This window comes from Tripterygium wilfordii, chromosome 22, assembly GCF_013401445.1.
Source record: "Tripterygium wilfordii isolate XIE 37 chromosome 22, ASM1340144v1, whole genome shotgun sequence".
In the NCBI taxonomy this organism is placed as follows: Eukaryota; Viridiplantae; Streptophyta; class Magnoliopsida; order Celastrales; family Celastraceae; genus Tripterygium; species Tripterygium wilfordii.
The window spans coordinates 3,888,424-3,907,721 of NC_052253.1; the positions used below are offsets into that span (position 1 = coordinate 3,888,424).

The following is a 19,298-nucleotide window of genomic DNA, read 5'->3' on the forward strand; positions in this document are numbered from 1 at the left end:
GTACCTAGAAAGTTACAAATACATCCTAGAATATGCCAGCCACCTACTCTTCTTTCAACTCGATTGAGACAATGACATGGCGATTGAGCATCATGCCTAGTTAAATTAAATTTTATTTACAATTTCTTATTTATGTAAGTAAGAGTTAAAGTTGTTTTGGAAAATTAAAAAAAAAAATTGTAGTTATGAGTTATGACAGGCAGCACATGCAATATGTGATTGACGGTGAAAGGGGAAACAAATATCTTCTTGTAATTGTAAAAGAGACTGACTGATTGACTGACTAGTTGGGATGGGAGCAATGCGTGGGGTGGGGTAGTGATGGAGCTGCTTTCTTCCTCTCCCAAAACCAAAAGTAGCCGTTAATACACGGCTGAAAAAACCAATCATATAAATCAATGAAAAAGGATACATAACAAATTGCTTTAAGAAACAGCGTTTGACAAGGTGGTCACACACACAAACAAAGGGCATCCGTGAATTGCAAATATCCTGTGCCCTGATGACAACGTTACGTTTTAAGAAATGATGCGTGGCAAAGAAATGGCCGTACACATTGCCTCCAGGAATGGGATTGTGCAAAATCGCGAATCCCATGTCTAATCAGGGGCCCATATCACAAAATGAAGTTTATTTGTTGGCCGTACACATTGCCTTCAATGATCAATCCTTCTGTTATTTCCAAACTATAATGATTTTGACTTATTTTGTAGCGATTTAATATAACATTTTAGATAGCATATTCACTAGCATCCTACGATAAACAATAGCTTTGTCGTCAGTTTGTATATTGTCGTTCTCAATTAAAAAAAATGATATGAATTATCAATACAACTAGGTCTTATATCCTTCAACACAACAATAGCATTCTTATCCATCTCTCCTTGTATAAGAGAATGGTACACCCCCTCGTAACAACTGGGATGATGTAGGACACCGTGCCGTGTACCGCCAAAAACGACACCGTATATTTAGAGAAATGATCATGTATGTATTGACACACCCTAGCAATTTCTCTCGTTGTGCCCACCCTCGGTTGCCCTGTGCACCTTCCTGGGTTAGAAGCAATCATTTTCAATTTTTTCAGGATCTTTGATTTCTTTTCCTACCATTTTGTTATCAGGCATTGCTATTTGCTGCCCATGTATCTGCCAATCCAAATAATAGTCCGTACATGAATAATATGACCTTGCTGGGCTTCATGTTTTCTAGGATTACAACAAGGCTAGGGCCGAGAAGATCAAGCCCGCCCATCCACATATTGGGCTCTAATTGAAAGTACATCGACATTGTTATGGCCCCACCCCCATCCATGGACTCTTATAACAACCTAGCTAATTTTGTGCTGGACTGGGGTGGTTCTCACACTTTCGTCCGTTCATCAAAGAGTTTACGCGGTTTAAGAGTTTGGATAAATGATTATCCAGCCGAAAATTCAACTCTAATGGAGAGGGAATCTGTAACATCTTTTTATTATTGAAAATTATTATAAAAAGATAATTAAAGACCAAAATAGTATTTCAATGACCAAAAATACATTTTCCTTGCCCTTCAAAATGTAGAACTAATATCATCATTTTTTAAGTAAACTCATAAACAATCAAGCACTGAAGCTACACAATTTGAATTTAGAAAAATATAATATTATTAGTATTAGTGAATTAAAAAGATAGTTACCCATGTACCAACGTAGACCATCGGATCGGCCGTGACCAAGGAGATGAGCGGCAAAGACGACATAACTCTCCCCCAAGTGGCGTAATTGATGCAGATCTTCTAGAAGAGCCATCCATAGCCGTGGGTCATGTAGACTGTGCCCTTGACTTTTTTGATCAAACGGCAGGAAGCTCTTCGTGAAAAGCTTGCTTTAGGAGTCTCAAAGTATGATTTCATTTGGTGTTGGTCACACCATGGTACCTTTAGTACTCCTCCTCCGCCATGTTGTCAGTTGTCGATCGCCGGTGCCAAACCATATGAGAAGACATAACAGTAGAACCAGAACTATATATGTTGATCAATGATCCATCACCTCATGAGTCATGCCCATGCATGAACATTTGTTGCCTTGTCACTCTCATTATATATATATATATATATATATATATATATATATATATATACATTTCCAACCACATAATTACACAAGACTTTATTTGCGAGTGATATATATATAATATATATGTATGTATGTATATGTCCACCTAGAAGACTGTCTTTGTAAAGAGTTGTGTACTGTCAGATCATCTTTCTTCTTCTCCATATGCAGACGTGGCCCCAATGGTACCAGAACTTTCCACTTCGTTTTGTTTCTTTTGGAAAATTGGTTGCCGACCTTTTTTTTTTCAAACATGGAATCAATCAAGCGTCTATCGAACAAGTAGTTGGTAATTAAACTTCGGGTCATATGGAAGACCCTGTAACTCCCATGGATCAGTTGAGACTTGGGTCGAAGTCTAGTGTGGAAGAGAACGCAATGTGACATTCGCACACGTTGGGTTGAACAACGATCCATTTAGCAAATTGCGACCTCCCGCTTGCGCTAATAGTCACCACGGTTAAATTCATCATTTCACCCAATGAGTTGTTCTTTCAAACAATTACCTTCCATAATGAATTAGCCAAGTGGTTAAATTTCTCTCTATATATATTTGCTTATTTAGTTTCTACACATTTAAGCTCATACGATATCTATTCTCATTGTTTCTGAAAAGAAAATGGTACATTTAATGTCTCCTTCAATACTAGCCATAGTCTTGGTGGTAGTTGTTGGATTTCTATGGTCATATATACATTCCCGATTAACAGGTGCCAAGAAACAGCCACCGGGTCCACGAGCCTTGCCGGTAATTGGGCACCTCCACTTGTTAGGGAACCTCCCACACCAAACCCTAGCCCACTTAGCCAAAAAATATGGAGCTTTGATGTCCTTGAAGCTGGGTTCTGAGCCAACCATTGTGGTATCATCACCTGAAGCTGCTGAACTAATTCTCAAGACCCACGACGCCATTTTCGCGACCCGGCCAAAACTCATATCCACCGACTATATCTACTATGGTGGCAAGGCCGTCAGCTTCACTCCATATGGCTCTTATTGGCGTAATGTTAGGAAACTTTGTAATATGCATCTTCTTGGTGCTTCCAAGGTGGAATCATTCGCACCCATTAGAAGGGAAAATCTTGAAATGCTCATTGGGTCTCTAAGGAAATCAGTTGCAGAGTCTGAAGTTGTGGATTTGACCCTAACTTTGAGTCAGCTACTAGAGAACATCACATACAAGATGGTTCTTGGGCGAAACAAAGATGACGAATTTGACATTATGCGATTAGTCGCTGAGGGTTCGGTCTTGGCTGGAGCTTTCAACATATCTGATTATGTGCCTTATCTAAGACCATTAGACCTTCAGGTATGTATGGATTTATTTCGTGTTTCCTTTCCATTATCATCTCTCTTTTCTTTCCTTTTTTAATGTGAAACTCATTCGGTTATCTACCGGACAATTAGTTGATAAACCCAGAGCTACATTGAAAACCCCGTAACTCTCATGAACCAATTGAGAGATGGGCCAAGACCCAGTGCAGGAGATAACGTAAAATGATATTAGCACACGCTGGGCTGAGCAAGGGCCCACGTCACAATTTGCGATAACCTTTTCATTATCGTCGTACAAAGGTAAAGGGTTTCTTGTACATGCTTCAAAGGTCTTGACAGTTTTGTAAGGAAACCAATAACGAATAACATAAAATTAATGAACAAAACATGAGAAACAAATTATTTTTACGTGGTTCATCCAATTTGGAATACGTTCACGAGAGTCACTGTTGTGTGCAAGAAGAGATACAATGAGGTTATAGGTATTTCAAAGTAAATAACCCTTGGGACAACATGGACATGCTTACAATACCAAAACTCTACGTTGCTCCATCTCCCGCCCAATTAGTCCATGATCAAGATCCACACAACTGTTTAAGCTCTCCTTATCATTTATAGTGGTATTTATGCAACCAAAACCATTCTAAGAGGTTCCAAAAGTTGTCAAAAACCTTCAATACGATTAAAAAATAAAATCAAAGGTTGAGATAGTTTGTGAATTAATTTTTGAGGGCCTGATTTGTAGTCGTTGGAAGTGTCCTGACCAAATTGTGGAGGGTTTGGTCGTATTTTTCTATTGTTATAAAAAATAAAGTTTTTCAGTTTGTATCTCTGCAAATTTTTTTTTTTTTTCCTCAGGGACTGGAAAGACGGTTGAAGGCATTTAGTCAAGAGATGGACAAACTGCTAGAAAAAATCTTAAATGAACACGATCAAGAGGATGGTAAAGCAGAGACGAGACGAAATATGAATTTTATCGACACATTGGTTTCATTGATGAATCAACCCATGAATCCAAATGATGAGGCATCATACCTGGTTGATCGAACAAATATCAAAGGTATGCTAATGGACATGGTCCTTGGTGCATTTGAAACTAGTGCTACTTCAGTTGTGTGGATATTCTCAGAGCTTCTTAGGCATCCGCGGGTAATGAAATGTGTTCAAGAGGAGTTAGAGAGTGTAATTGGAATGAAGAGAATGGTGGAGGAGACGGATTTGACAAAGTTGAATTATTTGGATATGGTGATAAAGGAAACTTACAGACTTCATCCGGTTGGGCCTCTTTTACTTCCTCGAGAATCAATGGAGGATATTGAAATTGACAGGTATCATATATCGAAAAAAACTCGAATCATTGTGAATACTTGGGCAATGGGAAGAGATCCGAAGGTGTGGTCGAGCAATGTGAACGAATTCTTGCCAGAAAGGTTTGCTAGTGCCGAGATTGATCTCAAGGGGCATCAATTTCAACTTCTTCCATTTGGTTCGGGACAAAGAAGATGCGCAGGAATGCAATTAGGTCTCACCACTGTTAGACTTATTACGGCACAGCTTGTCCACTGCTTCAATTGGGAACTTCCCTATGGCATACTTCCTAGTGACTTGGACATGACTGAAAAGTCTGGGCTCGCTGTCCCCAAAGCCAACCACTTGCTTGCGATACCCACCTCGTATCGCATATTTTCTTAAGATTTAACTACCAAGATATGCACTTCTTGATTGATTCCTGCAAGTCATGTTAAATAAATTTCTATGTATCTGTTAGTTATAATGAATACAATCCATAAGATATGGTCAAATTGGATCCCGTTCTGTATGAAAAATCTCGTTTTATATTACATGACCTGTGCTTTCTGTGTTAAGTCTTTGATTCTGCAACTAAGCTCCCATGCTAGTGACTGGAAACGCCATGAATGTGTACACAGAGGATTCAAACACTTTGTTTCATAAGGATATATGGGTATTTATGTTTATACTAGAACCAGAAGCTTGGGATAAAACTTGGAAATGCTTATAATGTCATCGCAAATGATAGGTGACTATTTACATAATCTTAACACACATTCCATATTGCTTAGATGAGGAAAGGAATTGAAGGGTACAATATAAGTGAGACCAAATTCTCTAACTAACAACAACCAATTTTCCTGGACCTTAACCAGTGAGTTAGAATGGTCGGGTCTGGGCCCGCAGAGGATTGGTTATTGGACTGAGCCTCTTGGGCCTAGTATGGGCTGGGCTTGAGAGTCAATCTAAGTGTTGGTTGTTTTCACATGCAAGTGTTAATGAACAATTGATGATCAGGATTTTAAATATTAAAAATAAAGAATACCTATCTAGCCGCGATACAATGCCCAACCCGTCACTATGCTTACCATGGAGTTTCATAATTGTCACTAAAATAGTAGCGGTTTTTATTTGTTGTTCAATTAGCAGTTTTCATATATGTTTTAAATATATCAAAAATTAATATCCTTATACGTATCAATAATATTGTTCACTTTGAATTATCCGGTTTCCATGGATTCATTGGGTCCGTACAGATTTGTTCCAGCTACTATAGACTGAAACCCAATTCATTGAGCAAACCCAAATACTATGGGTGAAAGACCAACTCATTAGGTTAGGAAAATGCCTTGTTGTAAGTAAGGGGGTGGGCTTGACTTTGTTCAACCCATCGCCCAACCGATATGGTATTTTGTAATTTAGCCGAAATTGCATTGATCAGGTTCAGTTTAAGTCTACATTTTGGTAACCAATGGATTTTGTATTTATGTTTTTCGGTCTAGTACTTTCTTTCTCATGTATCAGTAGTATTAATCAGCAAAATCACTTGGGTTATAACTTAAAAGGTGAATTTTTTTGGCATTAAACAGTATGGATTCAAAGCTCCTGAGTTCAATTCTCATTGAGAACAATATCTTTGTGGCCATACACTAGGTTTTGGCCCAACTTATATTGTCATCAAGTGAGAAACTTCTATACGTGCGGGTCTAACAATCCGAATTTAGATTTATATTAAATGTATAAAGAATAAATTTATATAATATTGTTCTCGGTTAAAACAAAAAAGAGTATCAATTTGCAAGTCTTGACAGGTTGGCACCGTAAAGGAAGTTAAGTGAACCCAATGGCCCATTTTTTAGGTCAATTGCACCTAAATTGGGCTGTCTTTTAATTAATTAAAACACTTTATTTCATTACTAGTGCAGTAAGACTCTAAGAGGCAATGCTTTGCTTTCCGTGCATTTCATCAGGACCAGTTCACGATCCTCGTTGGGGGCGTTTCTAGTTCTTTGTTAAGGATTGACACAGTCAAAAGAGTTGAGCACAATTGACCAAGAAAGAACTGAGAACGGGTGGAATTGGCTTGGGATGAATCATTCCAATCAGAGGATTCAATTCACTCAATTTTTCACACACAAGTACTTGTCAACGTACTTAGAGGGAATGGGATGATCGAAGTACTCGGGTTTATATGCACCAAAATCTCATAATTTCTCGTCATAATATGTGACCTAATGATAGAATTGCAGAGATATAACTTCACTCAATTTTTATATTTACAACACATGGGTTGTCGATGTACTTGGAGGGTGTAGGATGATCGATGTAACAACCTGCCCCTCCGCATTAATAACACTTTGTCCAATTTGAACTAGCCCATACAAGTTCGCATGACTTTGTCTTCTCAGGTCCAACACCAATCTATATTAGTTTGAGTACAAGAAAAATGTTTGTCACTAGTTAGGAAGTTCAACCTATTATGTACTGTACTTCACATCTCCCCAACCCCTGGGCAATGCGGGGTAAGAGATTTAGCCCTTTCGCCACTCACTAGCTCGTCTAGCACCACCAAGCTTACTCTGCAAAGGCTTGTGACCCCCACTCTAGCCGAGTGTTATAATCGAAGTATTCAGGTATATGTGCACCAACTTCTCACAATTTCTCGTCATAAATTTTTTTTAAAAAAATTAATAGGCGAACATGTAGTCCAATGATAATTACAGGGATGTAGCCTAGAGATCACAAGTTCTATTTTTCGAAACTGTCTCTCCAGATATCATGTGAGAGTTTCAATTTGCTTGTTTCTAACCTTGTCTACTCGGGAGTTTTATGTACGAATATGGTTTACATTTTTGCCTTTGTTGAATAATACATTGACCAAATGTTGTGCCTATAAACACTAAATAAATTAAGGTACTCTAATTAAGATGACCTAATGGCTAATTCTAAGTGACTGCTCCTAGCTAGGGTAGAAAAATATATATATATAAAAAAAATGAGAGTGAAGTGAAGTAGTGAACTCCTACAAATCCTACCAACCAAGCGACTCGGACCATTCAACAACCAACTGCCTGGAATGAAAAATCCTTACCACATTTCAAACCACTCAACTACTTTAAACTTTATATATTGTAATGGGATTCTTGTTTTGTTTAGGCAACTTAATTAATTCTTTGTTGTTGTTTCCTGTAAGAATTTCTCTAATCCTGATAAGAAAAGAAAATGACAGAGTTTTTCCCACTACTAAGTTTTCTTTTGTCCATTTTGTCTCTTAATTAATTCTTGGTTTTTGGGATCTTCTAGAATTTGAAATTTTCAAATATAACGGCTATATATATTGTTTTTCAAAAATATATATCTCATAAATTAATTAAGGTGACAACCTTGAAATTAATGGAGTCAACCTTGAAATTAATAATTTTTTTGTCTAGTGATATTAGTTGTAATCACATAAAGGAATAATGAAGATACTCATGCCTTATTTTTTTAAAAATCCGTACAAATCGAATCACACAGCAGGTCACATTGGCTGGACTTTACAATAACAATGTAGAGAAAATCTATGTGCTCATATTATAAAGATTGTGCTTTAGGATTAGGTTGGTTTCAAAATTATTTAAAATTTTAAAAAATGTAATGTTGATTTGGCTTGTGGGGGTTCTTACAACAGTTTTTGGTTGGCTAAAAGATTCTTATTTTTATGTTCTTTTTTTTGGGCGGATAAACTACATGTGTTTGTTTGACTGACACACATATTTGCAAGTTATTACGCGAGTTCATGAGTTTACCCCAATACACACTCGAAAGATAGTGATTGTGGGTTCTCATGTAATAAAAGAAATTTGATGTCGGTAATATATAGTATTCATTATTATAAATTAAAAAGAATTGTTGGTTTTTCTTGAACTATTTTTATTAGTATAATGATGTTGATAATAGTAACATTAATTATCAACAAGATCTTGCAATTTTGAGAGGTGCAAAAATTCCAATAAGGGACACAATACGCCAGTCAAGTATACAAGAGGGGTTCAATCACCAAACCCTTTAGTCTTTACCACACTACCAAAATCATGTACGTCCAAGCCCGGCCCCGCTCTATTAATCGTTTGCTGTTTGATTAAAAGGGAATCAAAGAAAGACCGAGAGAGGGATCACCTTTGCTATCGTTCTACTTCACCTTTTCTCGCTTAGTATATAAAGTGAGGGTGATGGTGATATGTTACCTCTTATCTTAAACACCACGTATAAAATAAATAACGACATGAAGGCTGCAATGTATAAGAGCCCATTTTACATAAAGTTGTATTATCTTGAATTTTTTAATCATACGAAAACTTATCCTCTCCTCTAAACAGACTATTAGAATAGCGATACTCTAACAAATAGTATCACTTTCCATCACACCAACTACACAAACAAGGTACCATATCCTCTTACAACAAGTTTAGTCAATAAAAAATAAAAACATTTGAAGAATCAAAACATTCATGATTAAAACCATGAAAGCATGCCCAAAATAATTGATTAATTCACATCAAATCACATCCAACTGAGAAGATGTAAAGGAAGTGATTGAACCACACTAAAACGGCCACTTAATTAGTGTAATCTTCTACAATGGTCAATACAAATAAGTGGAAAAGAAAGACAACCATGATTAAGATTTTTTTTTTAAATGGGGATGGTGATTTGAAGTCTGATCACATGGTGATACACACCATTCTTACCGGTCCGCGTTGGTATCATGATTAGGGTATTTTAGTTGAAAACAATACAAAAAGTTGGCACTTTTAGGGTTTTAATATTATGGCGTTTGCATTGCTAAATATGTTGTAAAGTTGCGCCCAAACCACAAAAGCAAAATTTGAATGCAACTTTAGAGCTGGAGAGGGAGGGACACTCACTGAGTCTTGTTAAGGCTTGGCCCACATAATCTCCTTTTACAGCATTTTAGCCAACTTGGATTCCTTCAAAGCTATCTGAAGGAAAGAGATGGTGGGGCCCATTTCAGACGTCAGCAGATAAGCCCAATGGGCCCATGATGACCCAATTTTCTTCCTTCCGCCCAATTTCCACGATTTGTCTCTCTCATGCTCTCCTGCTTCCAAAAGTCACAAGGAAACTTTCAATCATGATATATAATAATAAAATCTAGGTTGTAAATATCGGCTTTATTAATTTCTTATTGAAAATTTCCTCTCTTTTGCCGTCATTTTTGAATTTATTTATTAAAGACCAAAAATTCCATATTGAAGGGACATAACCCAACTTAGTAGGATATAATAAAAAATCCACTCACTATCACACAATCAATGCATTTTCTGAGCTTGAGAACCATAGACGATGACCCCAAAAAAGTAACAAAAATGATACAAATCTTAACAATTGATATCCACGTAATCCTAGTTGTTGAATTGTACACATGAAATTTTATATTTACAACTTAATAACTGAGATATCAATTGTTGGGATGTATAGTAATATTGGAAGAATAAAGTCTTGGGAGCTCAGATCCAAACCAATAATCAATATGCGTAATAAAATGAATAATTAATATTTCTAACCTTAATAGACAAATTAGAGTTTACTTAAAAAGGAATATAAAAAATGTAACCGTTGCTACTTGCTATGGTCTGTTTGTTTTCGTCGTCCACAAGGAGGCCGCACAAACGACGGCGACAACAACCAAACAACTATATATAGACAGACAAGCAGGCTGTACTGTACCGACGCGTGGCCCTCAAAGACAGAGAGGCTGGTCACTCTAGTGGGACCCCACGTTATGGTCTTAGTACAGTGACGTGACTCGTGGTGGTGGTGGGATTTTTTAGATTTCTGGTCCCCCGGACGGACCACGATCTTCTCTTCTGCACCTCTCTAACGGTCACGTTTTGTCGGGCGACTCGTTCCGTTTGAATTTCTCGCCCGCCCGTCCTTCCTCCCATACACTTGTTTCTTTTTTTTGCCCTTTCTATCCCTCCCTGGCCTTTTATTTTACAACTCTTTATTTTCCTTTAAAGCCTATTTTATTATGAGAAACTAATTTGTAATATCAATCCATTAATTAGGCACTATGTTGCGTAGAAAATTCAAAATTAATAAAATCAAACAATATTTCCAAATCAATTGATGTATACAATTAAGATAAATGTTTGCAGTATCTACTATTTGTTAGTACATAATGAATTTTTGATACCAACTTTCATTCAATTTACCCTACCGCTCAAAATTTACAGATATATCGATATCTAATAAAATAAACTTATATGTCGTCTTTCTAAATTATAAAAAAATGAATTCTCCAATTTCAACTTTTTTTTTATTATTTTCAGTCAATTCAAGATGTACGATGATGATTGATGAAGAAAAAAAAATACCAATTTTAGATTTACAATTGTAATTTTTTTCTCCTAATATATTACATTTAAATATCCTATCGATATCTTAACACTTTATTATTCCATTCAAAATTAGAAAATTAAATTGTGAAAACATAATCTTCATTATCTTCAAGGCTAAAACAGCAAATATTCTAGAAAGGTCAATTCTGTCCATAATATAAGGTCAATACGGTAATTTTGGATCTGAAGCCGGGACAGTTACGTCCACCAGATAAAAATATAGGTCGTCGAGGTAATGCAGGCGGAGTCAGACAAAGATTAATTGGGGGATTAGTGGCATAATACTTTCTTATTAATTTAATCTGATAATTAAAAAAGCAATTAAAACAAAAGAATAAATAAATAAAAAATGGAAACAAGAGAGAGAATTCAAAACTCTGAAGAAACGGACACAAAAAACACACAACTCAAAAGCCTTTTTTGATTTCAAAATCAAACTGCTCTCTCTCTCCTCTCTCCTCTCCCTACCTGGCTACCCTAGTTAATGGCACGGTTATCGGCGTCAGACTAGTGTCTCCGGTTTCAATTGAAACCACAGTTACCGTCGTCGCTTCGGTTCGCCGGAGAATGGCCGACAAGACGCCGCCAAATCAGGTTAATTCGTTTGAATCATCTGCTAGGGTGTCGAGTCCGACATAGAAGGAAATTGAGATTGGAGTCGGGATCAGGGGTCGGAAACGGCGATCATGGTGGCGGCGAGAGGGTGCATGGCGGTGGAGAAGTTGAGGAGGATTGCACGGACGGTGTTTTTTATGGTTGCAATGGTGGTATCGTTGCTGGTATCTTCGTTGCCGGTGCTGGTGGCGATTGCTGATGTCCTGGTTCCGTGCGTGTTGGTGTCGAGCTTCACGTGCGTGAGATGCTACGGGTTCAAGGAACATTTGCGACGATACGCATTCAAGAGCTCCTTGACTGATATTCCCCTCGTATCGGTTATCAGATCTTTCATCATTATCTGTACGTTACCGGCTTCTCTTTTCATTGCTTCTCTTTTCGCCTTTTTTTAAACCATAAAATTGTTTTTATCGATTGCCGGTGCTTTCTCGATTATTCCCTTATCCTCCTCTTTTTTCCTCTGTTTTGCTGATTTTTTTTTGGATTTAACTGCTACGGAGTGTTGATCAATTAATTGCTCACCTTCCATTGCTGAGAAACACTTTGTTTGCAATTTTAATTTTTTTGTTGAGTAATTCGAATATCTAATTCCAAGAAATTGGAATTACTTTTCTCCTTACGTATGATCCTTTTTTTTTTTCCTTTCATTTTTTTGGTCATTTGAGCTGTTGCTGATCTCTATGGGTTGCCTGTCTTGCACAAATTTTGTTTTCTCGAAGTTGGAATCTATTATACTGAAATTTTGTTATTTTCAGTTTATTTTTGAAGATTAAGCCAGTCTAAGTTCATTTGCCTGTATTTCCTTAAGCATTCCCCACTCGATCCATTTTCTGGCACGAATAACTTTTACATGTTGTTTGGTTGTTGGGAAAGTAAAATACAACTAAAGAAACTCGTCCGTTGTTTTTTGAGTAGGTCTTCTTCTAAGCTAAACTGTGAAAAACAAAATTTTAATTTGTTCTTATATTTATGTTAACATTTCTCTGTGAGAATTGCTAGTATTCTTGCCATCTTATGTTAAGTTGGCTGCTTTGAGGTCTGTTTGGGTTGTATAGAAACGCTGAAGGATTTAAAATTAAATAATTTTATATCTTAAGAAAATGTAAATGAACGTATATTCTCATCCTTCACAATCCTCTCAAAGATTTTTAAGCTCACTTTATTGCTTAATTGGTACAAATAAAATTGGTCGGATAACCTGCTTTCATGTTAGACCATATGTTAATTTTTGTATTTAATCACAATTAATCTAATTTCCGTCTTTATTATGCTTCATTGTCACAGGTGTTTATTCAATGTGTGATAACCCTGCACTGTCACATGGTCCTTACCTTGGAACTGTGACGTTCTGTTCTTTCTTCTCTATTATTCTACTTTCGGTCAAGGCTTGTGTTTTCAGTGTAAATTCTCAAATGGAATCTGAAGCTTCAGTTTCGCTCTCAAGGAAAAGGCTCCATTTGAAGAAGTCGTGGGGAATGCCTGTCTTGTTTCTGTCATCTGTAGTTTTTGCCCTTGGTCATATCGTGGTTGCTTACAGAACAAGCTGCAGAGCCCGAAGGAAGCTTATGTTTCACCGTGTTGACCCAGAAGCAGTAAGTTTGCTATGCTTTTATTCTGTCAAGTGTCAGCTGTTGAATGAATAGACTGTGCAATGCTTATTATACATTTATACCGTTGTAAAATTGTTTTGTTTTGTTTTGTTTTGCATATTTGGCATTTTCAGGCATTTTATATGTACTGTAAGACTGTAAGTTTGTAAAGAAATATTAATGTAGGAGAGGAGTAAATGTGAACCTTTTTACTCCTATTGAGCTTGCTATTTGGTCTTTAGCGAGTCTTTGTTAGTTTAACAGTTGCATGCTATTTCATTCAATTATGGATTCTTAGTTACAACTTTTGTCTAATGAACAGGTTCTTTCGTGCAAAAATGTTTTCTCTGGCTTCCAGAAAGTTCCACGATCTCCTACTCCCTGTGTAGGGAAAATCCCCAAGAGTGGTACTGAAATTAAGCGAAAGCATGGGAGTGCAGCGCATGATGAAGGGGATGTCCCTATCAGATTACTTGCAGACATTGATAGCTTATTTATAATATGCCAGGGGCTTAGCATACATTACAAGCTCTGCTTGCCTGGATCCCCACCTCGTTCTCTATCCTCCACAGCTTTTCTTGAATCCACTCCAAACTGTTGCTCACCAAAAACGACTATGGGAAGTTTAAAACTATACAGGCAACCTTTTAATGCAGCACTAAAATCAGATAATCATCTGCACAGGTGCTATAGCACTCAATTTCATAGTTCTTCCCTATATGCTCCACTCTTGGATGAAACTTCTCCAGTCCTTTCTGAAGAAATTCCTGTTCTGAGCCTAGATGATCACAGTGAAGAGGATGATTTGAACTCGCCAACTCAAGAGCAAGATATGCAGGAAAATGAGCAGTTTGGTATTGTTTTAGTGCATGGGTTTGGTGGAGGAGTCTTTTCATGGAGGCATGTGATGGGGTTACTGGCTCGGCAGGTTGGTTGCACTGTTGCTGCTTTTGATCGTCCTGGTTGGGGACTATCTTCCCGACCACATCGGAAGGATTGGGAGGAAAAAGAACTGCGCAATCCTTACGAGATAGAATCTCAGGTAATTTGACCATTTTGTAATTGAGATCCATTTGCTGTTGTTTATGACTAGTCCACAGTGATTGGGTATGAGTAAATTATTACATTCTCATAAGAAAAATGGTTTTGGATTTCCATCTGAAGTCTTGTCTTGCGATACACGATTAGAAACAGACTTCATCTGAAGTCTTGTCTGTCTTGCAATACACGATTAGAAAGAAGGAAGAGGAAGGTAAAGTAAAAGAGGCACATTAGACTGAAGAATGGCTATTCATATCATGCCTTCTTTCCTGCCCAGGAGGTTTTGTGTCCTGTATGATTTTAATTTACTCATTTTTTCTGTTGCATATTATAGTTTGCTCTTATATAGTTGCTACAAGTTTTGTTCATCGAAACAAATCATTAGTTTTACTGGTGTAGCAATGGGTGCTTGTGTCGTCTTCTTTTCAAAAAGCATTTATTTCTTCTTCTTGCCCATTCTGTGTGGATAACGCACATGAGGTTTCAAAGTTCTGATCTTTATGTTTTCAGGTTGATCTGCTCCTTTCTTTCTGTTCTGAGATGGGGTTTTCCTCAGTGGTGCTTGTTGGTCATGATGATGGAGGCCTGCTTGCTTTGAAGGCTGCACAGAAAGTTCGAGAATCAAGGAATTGTTGCAATGTGAGTAAGCCTTCTTGGTATTTTACCAATTGATGTATTTCGTGTGAATAATACTGCTTAGCTTAGCTCTTGATTTGGGTGTGTAAAGTCATTTTCATAATATGCTGGGATGATAGTACAAGTTGTACAAAAAAATTTTGACATAATATTTTCAAGTTTGAAACGTGATACCATTTTCCCATTGTAAAGTTAGAACCGAAGAAAATATCTAATCTTCCGACAACATTTACCTTTCAAAATGATTCCGTGTCTTTTTATAAAACAAATTTATTACCTGGCTCATGGTTCATTTATTCAAATGTATCTGTCACATGCTGCGCATTGAGGGTCATTAAGTTTTAACCAATAAGAAGTTTCCTTGCTCAGAATAAATTTGATATAATACTTTCTTCAAGTAGTCACTAAGTATTAAATTTTGTAGTTCATCTTTGAAGAATCTCTAATGGTACCTAGTACTTAAGATGGCTACTCTTATGATTATATGGTGATGTTGAAGCTTGAACATTGAAATTGTGTTTTAAGATGGCTTCACTATTAGGACATACGTAAACTAAATAATTAATTGGGGTTTGCAAGTCTCAGTTCGGAAGGGCCAAAATTGACTTTGTGAGCCCATGGTTTTGGCAGCAAAATTTCCTCGCTTTCTTTTCATGAAACTTTCCTTTGTTTTTCATGATATATTATTAGGACAAATCTTGGGCTAGTGATAAAGTTTTTTCATTGCAACCTAAGATCAGAGGTTCGAAACCACAGAAACAACCTGTCGACAATATGGGGATAATGCAGCCAACAACCTGGCATCTTGCCTTTCCTTGCCCTACCTCCACTTCGTGATCCTTGTGCACCAGTGTTGATTTCTTTCCTTACCTTATTGATGATATAATGTTAGCATTGCTTCTGTCATTCTTCCAATCATCTGCTATATCATGGAATGCTACATTTAGATATTTGATAGATGGAAGGAAGAACTAGTAATTGGACAGAAAAGTTGGGGAATGTCTGCAAAGGCTTTTCATCACTTCCTAATGTACTTATGCATTATTCAGGTTACACTTAAAGGGGTGGTTTTGCTAAATGTTAGCTTGTCAAGAGAAGTTGTCCCAGCGTTCGCTAGAATACTCCTCCGTACTACACTTGGTAAGAAGCACTTGGTCCGTCCCCTGTTGCGAACAGAAATTACCCAAGTGGTTAATAGGCGTGCATGGTATGATGCTATCAAGCTAACGACGGAGGTGTTGAGCCTTTATAAGGTACACATACCATTTCTAACTGTAACTTGGTTACATGTTTTTGGCCACATGAATTTATGATTGATTATGCATGTTGTTTGGCTGAATGTCACGTATTATTGTCTTGTAAAAAACATTTACATTCTGCTGATCTTATTAGTGTGCTCCTCTGCATAGAATTACTCTGGTAAAGATCTGCTGTGCCAGACCAAATGGCTTGGCTTGTGCGCAATCAGGGTTGATGTTAATTGATGGTATTATTTATTTCTTTGATGGATTGGAGGACAAGGCCATGTAGGAAATGTGACTGAATAAATGAAACGAGATACGTTTGCTAGTATTTTAGAATGTTATTGGCTGGGGCTTGGAAGTGCACCTTGTTATTATGAAAGAGACATGCTTTTGAAATGAGGGTTCTTCTGACTAATTTATTGACAGCGTTAGATAGGTTTTAGCCATTTATAGTTAAATCAAAGCTCATACTTTTAATCCTAGATGATGCACATGTGATAGGGCATAGTCGTATTAGAACTATTCCTCTGTTTTTACATGCTTCTGAAACGAGGGTTCTTACTGACTAATTTATTGACAGCGTTAGATAGGTTTTGGCCATTTATAGATAAATCAAAGCTCATACTGTTAATCCTAGATGATGCAAATGTGATTGGGCAAAGTCGTATCAGAACTATTCCTCTGTTTTTTTGTTACTGATATTAGAAAAATCACATTGAATGGCCTTCCACTTAGAATTCTTTCTTATAGAGATAAACCAGATCGTTTCCTTCAAGTATAAAGCGGAAGTAAACAATCTATCCATTCCTAATTTAATAGTTATGTGGAAGTTTAGCCTGATCAAGTTGCAGTCATCTTGTTTTGCATAGCTGTGAGACATTTAGGAGATGGCTATCTATGGAGCCAGGGGAACTTATCTTGTTCAAGCATTGACTGCATTGTGCATACTGAATGAAAACTCGTAGTTATTGTTTTAGCTTATCAAATAATAAGAATGCAAGTTCAATGAGTGACTTTCTACTTGTTTGGTTGTTTTTTATGCAATTAGGCTCCACTATGTGTAGAAGGTTGGGATGAAGCACTGCATGAGATTGGTAGACTGTCATGTCAGACGGTCCTTTCTCGTCAAAGTGCGGAGTCCTTGCTGAAAGCAGTTCATGACGTTCCAGTTTTGGTCATCGCGGGCGCTGAAGATGCGCTTGTCCCACTTAAATCTATCCAGGCTATGGCTTCAAAATTTGTAAATTCTGTGAGTATCTTCATATTGTTCTTGGGTCTCACTTCATACAATCCTGAGTCTCTTCCTTCTGATCTTCTAACCTGATGGAGGAAGTTTCCCTTACATCTTTTGTTAGGGAAAATTAATCAAGCTCACCTAGACTTGATTAATTATCCTTAATTATGTTTATTTGTCACAGGTCCCTTGTGGTGGTGAAAAGTTAACCTATAAATACTAAATATACATGGTGAATAAATAGTCAACTTCGTTTTTGAATTGGAAAGCAAGCATGTTTCAACGTTAAAATAGTCGAACTAAGATGTCACGATAATATTGGCTATTGCCTAATGGACAGATATTTTCGAAGAAAATAATGAACTATAAAAATTATATCTTTCTTCATTCAGTCTAATATTGCTGTGTTTGTCACCTGCAGAGACTTGTTGCCATATCGGGATGTGGCCATCTTCCACACGAGGAGTGCCCCAAGGCACTACTTGCAGCTATATCACCCTTTATAAGCAGACTCTTATTAAAACCAGAATTGCAAACCAATAGGGTATATTAATATATAGGCTTGTAAGTGTTACAGGGGGGTCTTTCTCCTCTTTTCCTTGTTTTTTTTCTAAAAGAAAAGTTAGCAATTTACCCTTAGGGAGAGACTTATGTCTCATATTTTTGGGTAATTTTGAAGTGCTAGTTTGGAGCCTTCCCTAACCTAAAATCCTCTAGGGTGTTAGAGCTCTCACTTGTACTATTTTTTTTTTTCTTCAGAGGTTCATTATTTATTATTGGAAAGGTTTAATTAATTCACTTAAATTTATGAACAGTTCTTGCTGTTTGACCACTTGAGTGGTGAAAGAGCTTATTCTGTACATGTACCTGATTGTGAATGCATGCATCTCTGTAGTTCAGATCAATTTCCTATTCTTTTGAAATGATATGTGCATGTTTGGCTTACTGGAAGATATTGGCTGATACTTAATTTTACAAATACAGGTGATTGCTTGATCATTTTATGGTATTCATTGGGCCTAAAAATTAATTGTTGGATTGCAATTGGGCTTAAGGTCTTCAAACTATGAGGCGTAAATGGGTGGCCCATTGGGCTTTTGATTAAAGATGGGCCTGCTGATTGAGACCAAAAGACCGAAAACTTGCTCATCTTTGATTTACTGATGTTGATAACAAACTTTGTCAATAGCTCTACCGTCTACGGTATGCCAAGTTTAGTAGGACAATCAACATTTGACACGGCTTATTATCTACACTTTTACTTGATTGAGCAATGTCGATGTCTCATAAATTCGAGATTTTACCTTGATTTTTGTAACAAATGTTTTCTCATAAAAATCCTATTGTCCTCTTCATGTTTGATTTCCCCGTACTATCATACATCCAATATATTGTTGATATTTGCCTATTGGTTATTGTAGTGGTAAACTAAAGTACAATTATGTTTGGTGTTTGACCGAGATGTTTTTTTGAACCACATGATTGATAGCCTAGTTGGTTAATCTCTCTTGATTAATTCATTTAAACTTTGGAAGTATTGAATTCGATTTCCACTTTGAATAATACTTTTATCGTCACATGTTGAGTTTTTATTCAATTTATCATGTCATCATATGAGAAACTTCTACGTGTGCAGATTTGATAGCTTGAATTTATGCCCATATCAGATATTCAAAGGGCAAATTTGTATGATTTTGTTATCGATTGTCAATTTTTTTTTATACGAGGGTCCATGCACCAAATACCCAAAAACCCTCCCTTACCTAATTAAATACCATGGGGTATGAACCCAGGTGTTTGATCTAATCAATATTAAGTCTACAAGGGTACGTGTACAGAAATGCATTTTGATCTAATTAATCTCAAGTCTACAGG

At 36.8% G+C, this 19,298-nt stretch overlaps 2 protein-coding genes and 1 pseudogene across 2 annotated transcripts; 2 read left to right on the top strand and 1 right to left on the bottom strand.

The window, feature by feature from the left end:
- Positions 1 to 803: 803 nt before the first annotated feature.
- LOC119991393 lies at positions 804 to 1,940 on the bottom strand (annotated as a pseudogene).
- A 759-nt stretch (positions 1,941 to 2,699) lies between these two features.
- Positions 2,700 to 5,195, top strand: LOC119992091 (cytochrome P450 CYP736A12-like). Its single transcript, XM_038838713.1, has 2 exons — positions 2,700 to 3,404; positions 4,229 to 5,195. Exons 1-2 carry the CDS (start codon positions 2,715 to 2,717, stop codon positions 5,060 to 5,062), a joined length of 1,524 nt encoding a protein of 507 aa, XP_038694641.1. The 5' UTR covers positions 2,700 to 2,714; the 3' UTR covers positions 5,063 to 5,195.
- Positions 5,196 to 11,449: 6,254 nt separating this feature from the next.
- LOC119991675 lies at positions 11,450 to 18,320 on the top strand. The gene is made up of 7 exons (XM_038838070.1): positions 11,450 to 12,021; positions 12,964 to 13,271; positions 13,591 to 14,310; positions 14,820 to 14,948; positions 15,995 to 16,198; positions 17,238 to 17,438; positions 17,845 to 18,320. The coding sequence occupies exons 1-7, from the start codon at positions 11,751 to 11,753 to the stop codon at positions 17,974 to 17,976; spliced, it is 1,965 nt and encodes a 654-aa protein (XP_038693998.1). The 5' UTR covers positions 11,450 to 11,750; the 3' UTR covers positions 17,977 to 18,320.
- The last annotated feature ends 978 nt before the right edge of the window (positions 18,321 to 19,298 follow it).